Raw genomic sequence first — 12406 nt, 5'->3', positions numbered from 1 at the left:
CCCTGGATATTACCATTATTAACAAGTCAGTCCCTGTATTTTTAGAAACCTATTAAAACGTCCTTATGTTTTCTCTCCGTCAACGAAATAGTCCTTCTGTCTATTTTTGCCGTTAAAAATATAGTAAAAGACTATATTACCCCCTATTATTTTTCTCCTTCTCCTCCTCCTTCCTTTTCTTCTTCATCAATTCTTCTTCTGCTTCTTCTGCTTCTTCTTCTTCTCCTTCTTCTTCTGCTTCTTCTCCTTCTTCTCCTTCTTCTTTTGCTTCTTCTCCTTCTTCTTCTTTTGCTTCTTTTTCTTCTTTCTCTTCTTCTTCTTCTTCTCATTCTTCTTCTTCTTCTTTTTCTTCTTTCTCTTCTTCTTCTTCTTCTTCTTCTTCTTCTTCTTCTTCTCCTTCTTCTCCGTCTTCTTCTTTTTCTTCTTTCTCTTCTTCTTTTTCTCCTCCTCCTTCTTCTTCTTCTTCACCTCCTTCTTCTTCTTCTTCTCCTTCTTCTTCTTCTTCTTCTTCTTCTTCTTCTTCTTCTTTCTCTTCTTCTTCTTCTTCTTCTTTTTCTTCTTCTTCTTTTTCGGAGGAGGAGGACGAAAGAAAAGACAGGGACTATTTCGTTGACAAAAAGAAACGATAAGGACGTTTTAATAGATCTGAGAAAAGATAGGGACTATTTGGTTGACATAAAAAAACGATAAGGACGTTTTAATAGATATGAAAAAAGATAAAAATATTTTAATAGATTTTTGAAAATGTAAGGACTAACTTGTTAATAATTGTAATATACAAGGACTAAATAAATGGTTTTATTTGAGGGTAAAATTGGATTTTAAAAATTTTCTCTCTCCTCCTTTATCTAATTTTAACGGAAAATAGGACGGAAGGACTATTTCGTTGACGGAAATAAAATATAAGGACGTTTTAATAGGTTTCTAAAAATACAGGGACTGACTTGTTAATAATGGTAATACTCAGGGACTAAATCGTAAATTACCCTATTATTAATGCAGCAGGGCAATTTTTTCCCCTCATTTACAATCATAAAGTTTGAAAATAATTTCACTACCCTTTCACTATGATTAAGAAATTTATGCTTTTAATTACAATATTTCTTTTTTTTTTTTTTTAATTTGGAAAATATTATTATTTTTTAAAATTTAAACCCACTTAAATTTAATAAATTTATAAAAATCCATTTTAATGAGTAATTTAGATAGATATATCAATTTTTTTATTGGTTGATTCTTTCTTTTTATCCTAGATGGAAAATTTGTTTAGAAAATCAAATAAATAATAAAATATATTAGTGGTAGTTGTAGTTTCTTGGAAGATAGCACTATATTATTTGTATTTGTAGTTTGCAAGAAACAGCTCAACATTCCTTGTAAGTTGAGTATGCATATAGAAATTAAAATCATTCAAAAAAAGTAACACAATCATAAATTAGAAAAATTGGAAATATTACTCTTGAGTTTTTTTAACATTACTATTAGGCTATTATTAAATTTATCTATGATGGTTAATATTATAAATTTATTTAGTATTTTTTTTTTAATCAAAAAATTTATTTAGTATTGAATTTGACATTTAATTTTCAAACTATGTTTATTTCATAGAAAAATATTATTTTTAAAAATATTTTTCTCTTTTTTTTGTTTTTGGCTCTTAAAAAATCTATTTAATAAAAAGTATTAACAATTAAAATATTTCTAAAAATAAATTAATTTACTCCTTTTAAATGAAAAGTAATTATTTGAAAGTAGTAATTTTATTAATATTTCTGAATTTTTAAATTTATTATAACATCATTGAAATATTATTTACTCTTTGCTTGGATGTGTGGAAAATAAAGGGAAAGAAAAATAAGTTGAGCAAAATAAAAATTAATTAACATTTTTTATTTAAAAAAAAAGAAAAATATAAAGAGAAAAGAGAATAAACTTTATTTTTTTTAAAGAGAATAAACTTTATTTTTTTCTCATTATTTTATCTCTAGATCGGAGAAAAAAAAATAAATTTAGAAAAAAATGTACTTTATATATTAAAAGTACAAAATTACTCTATGAAGTCATTTTCTTTCTTTTTAATATATAACATAGAATTATAAATTAATTATAATTTTCTTTTCCCTTTATTTTCCTATCATCTTAAACAAAGTAAAATAATTTTATTTTTATTATTTTCTCATTTATTTTTCTTCTATCCAAAAAACACAAAAAAATAATAAATAGAAACTACTTTTTGTTTTTTACTATTTATTTTTCTCTATAAGAAATGTAGTTTTAAACTAATTAATTTAGATATATCAATGAATTTTGATTAAAAATTATAAAATTATTAAAAATTATAAAATGTTGAGTTTAAATATATTAAATTTAAAATTAGAAGAATAATAAAATATAAAAGGGTAATAATGTCATGAAAAAAGCTAAGAGGTCACCTTCGAGGAAATTATCTAAAAGGCCTAAAATCCGAAGGATGGGGACCACCAAGGCTCAGCCTCAAGCCTTGAAGAAATGGTCCTATAAATCCTGGCGAGTGCTGTCCATCGTCCACTAAGCTTATCAATTCCAGCCTACATTTTCTGGGTTTTCAGTTTTTCAGTTTTCTTTCCATTTTTATCAATATGGCAATTTCCTACCACATTCCACAGCCGCACGCGGCCGCCGGCAAGAGGAAAGGTCACAGAGAAAATAGTCTTCGAAGGAGGTGTTTGGTAATGGTAAAACAGCAGAAGACCCGTTTCTACATCCTTAGACGTTGCATCTCCATGCTTCTCTGCTGGCATGACCACGCTATTCGCGATTAATCGATTGATTGGGAATTTTCTTTTTCTTTTTTCCTTCGCTATCTTCTGCGACCATCGGATTTTAGTCTTAGTGACAGAGCAAAACAGAGCAGACTCATGAATCGGAAGCAGCCACAATTTTGGGCATTTTCAAGCATGTGGATAAGCAGAATAGGCTGATGAGAAACGAAACCGTCGTCAAGTTGCCTGTAATTTTTGAAGAAACGAATTAGGCTTCACTTGGTCAGAGATTTCTCTCTATCTCTAAGCTATTCATCTTGAGTTGGGTTGCAGGGATTCAAATTTTCCTCTTTCTCTTCATAATCAGGAAAAGAGAAAAAGGGAGCTGTTAATTTTATTTTTCTGTTTCTTTTTTCTTGTGTATAGAGATTAGAAAATCAAATAGGGACTCCAAAAGCATGGGGGTGAGCTTCTTGTTACATGTATAAAATTTGCAAGAGAAAAATACAAATTCCAAAGGGGACAGCACAGAATCGTTAATTATTTCCCACCTATGTGGTTCATTTGCACTGCTTCTTCATCATCTCCATCTTCTTCTTCTTCTTCATCATCGCATCTTAAAAAAATTGAGTGGGAGTCTGAATTTTGATTAAGGCTATTTTGAGAGGATAGAACTTGAAAATTTTATGTCCATATTGAATTGAATAAGGATTCACTATTAAATTAGGTTTTTGTGGGCTGTGGCCGTCCAAATTAGCTACTCATGTCAATGGAGCCCTTTTTCCCATCTATTTTAGATAATAGAGTATGGAAATGGAAGTGATTTCTTTTTTTCCACTTTTTTTTTTTACCAAATACCTTTGTTTCATCCGCAGATGAGAATGGTAGTAGGTTATTATTGAAAATTATCACATCAGAATTAGATTTATCGAATCTATATCATCTTCAATTAAAATTTATTTTAAATTAATCAAACTCGTCTCCAGCTAATTATTATTATTATTATTATTATTATTATTATTATTATTTAAAAAACATTCAAACTCGTTTAATTTTTTATTTTTAATTAATAATATATATATAATCTATATTTTATTAATAATTTTATTTTAAATTTAATTTTATTATTATATTTTTATTTTTTTTTTATCATATAAAATCTATACATTTTTTAACACTCATAATATAACCAAAAAGTCTATTAATATTATAGAATAATAATTTAAAATAAGTTATAAGTTGTTATTATAAAATAAGATCAAGTGGTAAGAAAATCTGATAAACTGATATACGGTTCCATATATGAAAAGTAAGACCCGAACACTATAATATCCGGTTCTTCATCAAAACTTATCCTTTTCTGAAAAGGTCGAATTATCATATAAAATTACCGCTAATAGACACAATCCAACAGACCCCATTACGCTTGTAAACGCGAGATCCCCGACCAATTAGTCGGCGAGATTCCTAATCAAATAACCGGCCACATTATTGCTGGATTCCCAGGAAATACTATATTTAACTCCGTCCTTTTACAATATAAAAGTCAACGATCACAAAGACAAGGAGACAAAATTTTTACACAACTACTTTTGAGTTATAAGTAATTCCTTATACTCGTCCTCTTCTTCAATTTACTGACTTGAGCATCAAAGTAGATGCTGCAGACGCCAACCACCTCACATTCTCTTTCATGCAGGTTTAACTAATCGCAGCACAACTTTATTTTTCGATTACATCATTTGATTCTGTTGCCAAAAAATTCAAATTGAATTCTCCCTATTTATTTATATCAAAATTGGTCTTTAATTCCCTTTTCTCTTAAAAAGAAATCTCTCTCATTTCTTGAGATAGTTGACAATTCACGAGCTGCTGCTAGAGTCGCTATCAATGAAGGCGCTATTATTTCTTTCAATCTTGGTAATGGGCAAAATACGCCCCTTATTGTAACGACCCGAAAATCGGACCGCTACCGGCGCTAGGATCCAGATCGGCATAAGGCCGCCGGGAACCGTAGCAAGCCTGACATATAACCTGTAAACCTGTTCAATCCCATACATGATCATACATAACATAAACCTGTAGTCTCTCTCATATATCAACCAAGCATAACCTGTACATAAACATAAACGTGAACATAAACCTCCACTGGAGTCCTCATCAAATGCTCCAATTGGGTATCTCATCATACATAAGCTTGGTTGAATCATAAACATTATAAACATATCTATAGATCATGTATCAAAAGGGATAACAATACTCATAGGGTCAAGCACATCTATAACCTCAATATAGCTCATTACATAACATACTGTAATCTCTTACATTACATCATAGTACAATTGTCATGTCCACAATCTAACTATTACATAAACATACTTCAAAACTCTGGCTAACCTCCTGGTCTACCCTGTACCTGCACATCTGGGGTTAGGGGAGAGGGGTGAGCTACAAAGCCCAGTGAGCAGAATAGTGAAATCATATATTAAAATTTCATGCTTTCATGAAATGCAACACATCACAACAAATCACATCTCGGATGGTATTGTCACCTATAGTCCTCTCCATACCAAAGTGCCGGGACGTAGAATGGGTACAACCGGTCTTTCTCTTAACATAACATATCATACATACCAATGTGCCAGGGACGTAGAATGGGTACAACCTGGACTTTCTCTTACATCGTGCCAGGGACGTAGAATGGGTACAACCTGGACTTCCATACCATATCATGTCGTAACATCATCATACCATATGAGGACTAAAGGATCATCCAATAACCAATCCACATCAACATCATAAATGCAATGCAACATATTCGTGAATACTAATGCAAACAACCTTGTAATACCCGGCTAGACCCCGGTATCGGAATTCCTACGTTCCGGCGGATTTTCCGTTGGAAGTCGGGATTCGAGGATGTCGGAGCTTGCCCTAAGGGTATAAGAAAGGTTTTTAAGATGTTTTGTAAGTGTTTTTATCATGTTTGCATGTTTTGAGTTAAGAAAAATTGAGTTTTGAAATGAAAAGGCCAAGGGGACAAAAGCCAGGTTCGGCCGCCGAAGGTGAAGTTCGGCCGCCGAAAGTTGCATGGTTTCGCATGCACGTTAGGCCGCCGAAGGAAGAGTCGGTTGGTCACTACAAAAGCCCTTTTGCCCGAGACTTGAGTGGTAAACACTCTGTTTTTGGGTCAAAGGTAGGTTCAAGCTCTCCTTGGTGTGATTTCTCATGTTTTCCTCAAATCTTGCATGTTTTAACTTGATTTGAGCTTTGTTATAGAGTTTTGAGCAAAAGAAAGCAAAGTTGAGTACTTGGAGATTTTGAATGAGTTTTCCCCCATCTCCAAGCTTGGATCATCAATCCTCTAGTTCTTCAAGAGGTAAGCATGGATCCTCACCTCCCCTTATGTTTAAAGCAAGTTTTAAGAGTTGTAGAGAGTTTTATGGCATGTTTTGGGGGTATAAACATGAGTTTGAGCATATGTTGATCATATGAGTTTCTATGAGTTTTGTTGTTGTTTTGAGGCTTGAGCTAGTTTTTAGGCCTCTATATGCATGAGTTATGTTGTGTGTTAGTTGAGAAGTGTTGGTATGCATGTTATGGGTGTTTGATAGGAGTTTGGGAGGCTGAGAGCATAAGTTGTGCTCGGATTCTGCCTTTCTGGAGAATCCAGGTTCGGCCGCCGAAGCAAGGTTCGGCCGCCGAACCCCTTGTGGAGGCAGTTTCGGCTGCCAAACCTTGCCCCCGAAAGCTAGGCTTTTGGGTGAGAAAGAGACTTTCGGCCGCCGAAAGAGGGAGTTCGGCCGCCGAAAGTGCATGAGTTTCGTCTCTGGACGAGGCTTTCGGCCGCCGAAGGTGCCGCCGAACATGCATGAGTTTCGTCTCTGGAGAGGGGTTTCGGCCGCCGAACCAGCCGCCGAAAGTGCCCAGTCCAGCCTTCTTTTGCCCATTTTTCCATGCATGCCTATGATGTTTTAGAGGGGTTTTGGGGAGATATGAAGAGTTATGTTTAAGTAAGTTTGAAGTAAGTTTGGTCCTCATTTGAGTCCACCTGTGTAGGTACGGACCCGAGAGACCAAGGAGGCCCACAGAGTTAGAGTTACAGAGACTGCTCAGCAGTTGACAGAGGTGAGTGGAACAGAACTTTATTTTAAAAGTTAAGAACTGTTTTAGCATGATTCATGCATCATTAATACCATGTTTATATAGGATGCTTTGCATTAGTATTCACCAAGTTGAGGCATTGCATTATTCTTGTATATGTGGATTGGACCGAGGCGATCTCAATAGCCCATAAGTCTGTCATTATTGTATGTCCTGTGTGAGCTCCTTTGGGGCCGGGCATTTACCTTGGATGAGTCCTGTGAGAGCCCTTATAGGGTCGGGCACCATGAGTAGTTAGTGAAAGACCTGTGTGAGCTCCTTTGGGAGCCGGGCACTGACAGAGGGAGTTTTGGGATCATGTCCAATCCGAGATGTGAAATGTTTGTGCAGTGATGCATCATATGATAGCATGTTTTAAATGTGATTTTTTTATAGATTCCGCTCACTGGGCTTTAGTAGCTCATCCCTCTCCCTAACCCCATTTTTCAGGGCCTCAGAGAAGAGAAAGAGAAAGAGATAGCAAGGGTAAAAAGCATATGTAATAGTATAGATGAGTGGACATGATTATTATGATAATGATGTACAGTACAGAGTTTATGTCATGTATTGTATAGAAATGATGTAATAGCAAGGTATATAGTGAGTTATAGAATTGTGCTTGGCCCTAGTGTATGTTTATCTCTTTGCACATGATCATTTTATGTTTAGCTAAGCTTGGTGCATGGTAGTTTTGCTATCTCTGTAGTTACTGTATGGTACCATAGTAGGTATCACTCTCTGAGTGCATACAGACAGAGCATGCATAGTCCAGGCTTAGTTGATGAGAAAAGTTTCAAGAAAAGAAAAGATAGTCAAGCAAAGAAAAAAAACAATAGAGAAGAGTAAGTAACAGTTTTAAGTTTAAGTGTGATCATGTATGGGATTTATCAGGTACACAGAGTTGACAGTAGGCTTACTACGGGTCCCGGCGGCCTTAAGCCGATCTGGATCCTAGTGCCGGTGATGGTCCGGTAAGCGGGCTGTTACAAACCTACTATATCTCATGGCATTCATGATGCATAGATCATGCTCAAAATTCATATTTCATTGATTTTAAAACTTAAGGTTTATTCCACTCACCTCTGGCTAGCTCTGACAAACTCTGTAGCAGCTGGCTCACTGCTGGGGTCCTCGGTTCCTCGGGTCCGAACCTACACAGGTGGACTCCAATGAGGGACCAAACATACATAAACATAACTCTAATATACTCCCCAAAAACCCCCTAAAACATCATGAAACAATCATAGAAAAACATGTAAGAAATGGCTGAACAGGGCACTTTCGGCGGCAGGTTCGGCGGCCGAAAGTCCTTCCAGAGCCGAAAGTCAGGCAGGTTCGGCGGCACCTTCGGCGGCCGAAACTCCCAGACAGAGGCGAAACTCATGCATGTTCGGCGGCACCTTCGGCGGCCGAAAGTCCCAGACAGAGACAAAAGTCTCTTTTCGGGGGCAATTTCGGCAGCCGAAAGGCCTGCCTCCCCAGCCATGTTCGGCGGCCGAAAGTTCCTTCGGCTGCCGAACCTGGTTTCTGCCAAAGGGCAGAAACTTGGCTCCCTTATGCATTTGTGCCTCCAAAACTAACCAATCATGCATAAACCTATTCTACAACGTTCCCAAGCATTCACAAGCAAACATACAAGCTCCTAGGGGCATCAAACCATCAAAAACCCCAACTACAACACACAAGCAACTCACATTGTTCAAAATCACACCAAAAACCCATAAACATCACTATGACCTAAACATGCATTCTACCCCCAAGAACTTCATAAAACTTACTTAAAACATACTATAAGCTAGAGATCGACTCTTACCTCTTGAAGATCGAGAGTAGAGGCGACCAAACTTGGAGTTGGGAGAGATTTGAGTTCTTGGACCTCAAAGCTCCAAAACTTTGCTCAAAAGCTCAAATCTTCAAAACGAAGTTAAAACAAGTGAAAAACTTGAAAGATCTAGAGGAAAAACATCAAAGATCGGTGAGGGGCGGCGAAAAGCTCACCTTGGCCGAAAATGGGGAAAAGCTTGCCCGTTTTCGGCTAAGGGACCCTTTTATAGTGGCTGGCCAGGCCACGTTCGGGGGCCGAATGTGCCTCCGCATGCATGCCATGTTCGGCGGCCGAACTTGAGGTTCGGCGGCCGAACCTGGACTTCCCTCACTTGTGCTTTCGGGGGCCTAAAGGCGCTCCCGAAGGCATGCATGTTCGGCGGCCGAACTTGAGGTTCGGCGGCCGAACCTGAGTTTCCCTCCAAGGTTGTTTTAATGCAAAAACTCATTTCCATTTTACTTAAAACCATGAAATACCTTAAAACATTTTATGAAAACATGTTTCTACCCTACTAGAGGCTTCCGACATCCGAGATTCCACCGGACGGTAGGAATTCCGATACCGGAGTCTAGCCGGGTATTACATTCTCCCCCCCTTAAGAACATTCGTCCCCGAATGTACCTCAACTAGCACACACAGCATGGCATAAAACATAACATACATAGCACATAAACACATAGAGATCTAACCTTAAAAGAGATGAGGGTACTGCTGGAGCATAGACTCCCGTGTCTCCCAAGTGCATTCCTCCAAATTGTGGTGGTTCCACAGGACTTTCACCATCGGGATTTCCTTGTTCCTTAGCTTTCTGATCTGGGTGTCTATGATCCGTACTGGCTGTTCAACATAGGTGAGATCCTCTTGGACCTCCACATCAGGCTCACTAAGAACCTTGCTCGGATCTGACACAAACTTCCTCAACATTGAAACATGGAAAACCGGATGGATTCTTTCCATTGAAGCAGGTAAATCCAGCTTGTACGACACATTCCCAATCTTTTGCAAGATTTCAAAGGGTCCGATGTATCGTGGGGCTAGTTTACCTTTCTTCCCAAAGCGAACCACTCCTTTCATTGGAGACACCTTGAGCAATACCAGATCCCCCTCCTGAAACTCTAACTGTCTTCTGCGGACGTCTGCATAGCTCTTCTGTCTGCTGGCAGCAGTCTTGATTCTCTCTCTAATTATGGGTACCACCCTGCTGGTGATCTCTACTAGCTCAGGCCCTGCCAAGGCCTTTTCTCCAACTTCCTCCCAGCAAACAGGTGATCTGCACTTCCTTCCGTACAAAGCTTCATATGGAGCCATCCCGATGCTAGCATGATGGCTGTTATTGTAGGCAAACTCCACCAAAGGTAGATGCTGCCTCCAAGAACCGCCAAAGTCCAGCACACACATTCTGAGCATATCCTCGATAGTCTGGATGGTCCTTTCTGACTGTCCATCAGTCTGGGGGTGGAAGGCAGTACTGAAATCCAACCTAGTACCCATGGCATTCTGCAGACTCCGCCAAAACCTGGAGGTGAACTGGGGCCCTCTATCAGACACTATCGAAACAGGAACCCCATGCAGCCTGACGATCTCATCTACATATACCTGCGCCAACTTGTCCACAGAGTAGCCACTCCTGACAGGAATGAAGTGAGCAGATTTGGTGAGTCTGTCCACAATCACCCATATGGAGTCCACTCTGTTGGACGCCGCCGGTAACCCCACTACGAAGTCCATAGCTATATTTTCCCATTTCCACTCTGGAATAGGTAGCGGGTTAAGCATTCCAGCCGGCTTCTGATGTTCCAGCTTCACCCTCTGACACACTTCGCAGGCTGACACGAACTGTGCCACTTCTTTCTTCATAGCTGGCCACCAATAAACCTTCTTTAGATTTTGATACATCTTGGTGGCTCCGGGGTGAATGCTGTATCTTGCATTATGAGCCTCCATCATAATGTCTCCTTTTAGCCCTACATCATCTGGTACACATAGTCTGCTCCCATAGCGGAGGATCCCCTTGCTGTCGAATCTGAACTCACTATCATTGCCTGACTGAACAGTCCTGGCAATCTTTACTAACTCCGGGTCCTCATGCTGTTTCTGAGCCACCTGCTCCAGAAACACGGGTGCCACTCTCATCTGGGCCACCAAGGCACCTGTACCAGACAACTCCATCTGTAGACCTTCCTCAATGAGCTTGTAAAACTCCTTCACCACTGGCCTCCTCTCTGCCGATATGTGGGATAAACTGCCGAGTGATTTTCGGCTTAAGGCGTCTGCCACAACGTTCGCCTTACCCGGATGGTACTGAATCTTGCAATCATAGTCACTCAGCAGCTCCACCCATCTCCTCTGTCTCAAATTCAAATCTCTTTGACTCAGGATGTACTGCAGGCTTTTATGATCTGTAAAGATCTCACATTTAACCCCATAGAGGTAGTGCCTCCACATCTTGAGTGCAAAGATTACTGCTGCCATCTCCAGGTCATGTGTGGGGTAATTCAACTCGTGCTTCTTCAGCTGCCTAGAAGCATAAGCGATCACCCTCTCCTTCTGCATTAGTACACAACCCAGTCCCACACGGGATGCATCACAAAAGACCGTAAAGTCCTCATCACTAGATGGCAGAGCTAAAACTAGTGCTGAAGTCAACCTCTTCTTAAGCTCTTCGAAACTCTCTTCGCACTGGTCGGTCCACAGAAAGTTCTGATTCTTCCTGGTTAGTCTGGTCAGAGGAGCTGCTATTTTCGAGAAGTCCTGAACGAACCTCCTGTAGTAACCTGCCAAACCCAAGAAACTCCTGATCTCCGTCACTGAAGTGGGTCTAGGCCAGTTAGCCACAGTTTCTGTCTTCTTGGGGTCCACCTCAATCCTATTCTCTGACACTACATGCCCCAAGAACGAAATGCTCCTCAGCCAGAACTCACATTTAGAGAACTTGGCATACAAGCCATGTTCCCTCAAGGTCTGCAAGACCAACCGCAGATGATGGGCATGCTCCTCTGCATTCCTAGAATACACCAAGATATCATCTATGAAGACAATAACGAAGTGATCCAGGTACTGGCTAAACACTCTGTTCATGAGATCCATGAATGCTGCAGGGGCGTTGGTTAACCCGAACGGCATCACAAGGAACTCAAAATGCCCATATCTGGTCCTGAAAGCTGTCTTCGACACATCTTCATCCCTTATCCTTAGCTGATGGTACCTCGATCTTAGATCTATTTTGGAGAAACAACCCGCTCCGGCTAGCTGGTCGAATAGATCATCGATCCTTGGCAGAGGGTACCTATTCTTGGTAGTGACTTTGTTCAACTGCCTGTAGTCGATACAAAGTCTAAGGGATCCATCCTTCTACCTCACAAACAAGACCGGAGCACTCCAAGGTGAAGTGCTCGGTCGGATGAAGCCCTTTTCTACCAACTCTTGCAACTGTTCCTTCAACTCCTTTAACTCGGCTGGGGCCATCCTGTAGGGAGGGATAGAGATCGGTCTAGTTCCAGGCACCAACTCTATCTCGAACTCTATCTCCCTAGCAGGTGGTAATCCTGGAAGCTCATCCGAAAAAACATCCTGAAACTCTCTGACAACTGGCACCGAGGCCGGCTCCCTGACCTGACTGTCTAGCTCTCTCACATGAGCTAAGTACCCCTGACATCCCTTCCTAAGCAACCTACGAGCCTGAAGAGCTGATATCAGA

At 39.5% G+C, this 12406-nt stretch overlaps 1 protein-coding gene across 1 annotated transcript; it reads left to right on the top strand.

Moving 5' to 3' along the window:
• The first annotated feature begins 2539 nt into the window (after positions 1–2539).
• On the top strand, positions 2540–3314 carry LOC122722062 (small polypeptide DEVIL 10). The gene has a single exon (XM_043951704.1). The coding sequence runs from the start codon at positions 2619–2621 to the stop codon at positions 2799–2801; it is 183 nt and encodes a 60-aa protein (XP_043807639.1). The 5' UTR covers positions 2540–2618; the 3' UTR covers positions 2802–3314.
• Positions 3315–12406: the final 9092 nt, after the last annotated feature.

Source organism: Manihot esculenta, chromosome 16 (genome assembly GCF_001659605.2).
Source record: "Manihot esculenta cultivar AM560-2 chromosome 16, M.esculenta_v8, whole genome shotgun sequence".
Taxonomy (NCBI): domain Eukaryota; kingdom Viridiplantae; phylum Streptophyta; class Magnoliopsida; order Malpighiales; family Euphorbiaceae; genus Manihot; species Manihot esculenta.
Note: the sequence above shows the minus strand (reverse complement) of the source record. Positions and strands in the feature narration are given on the sequence as shown.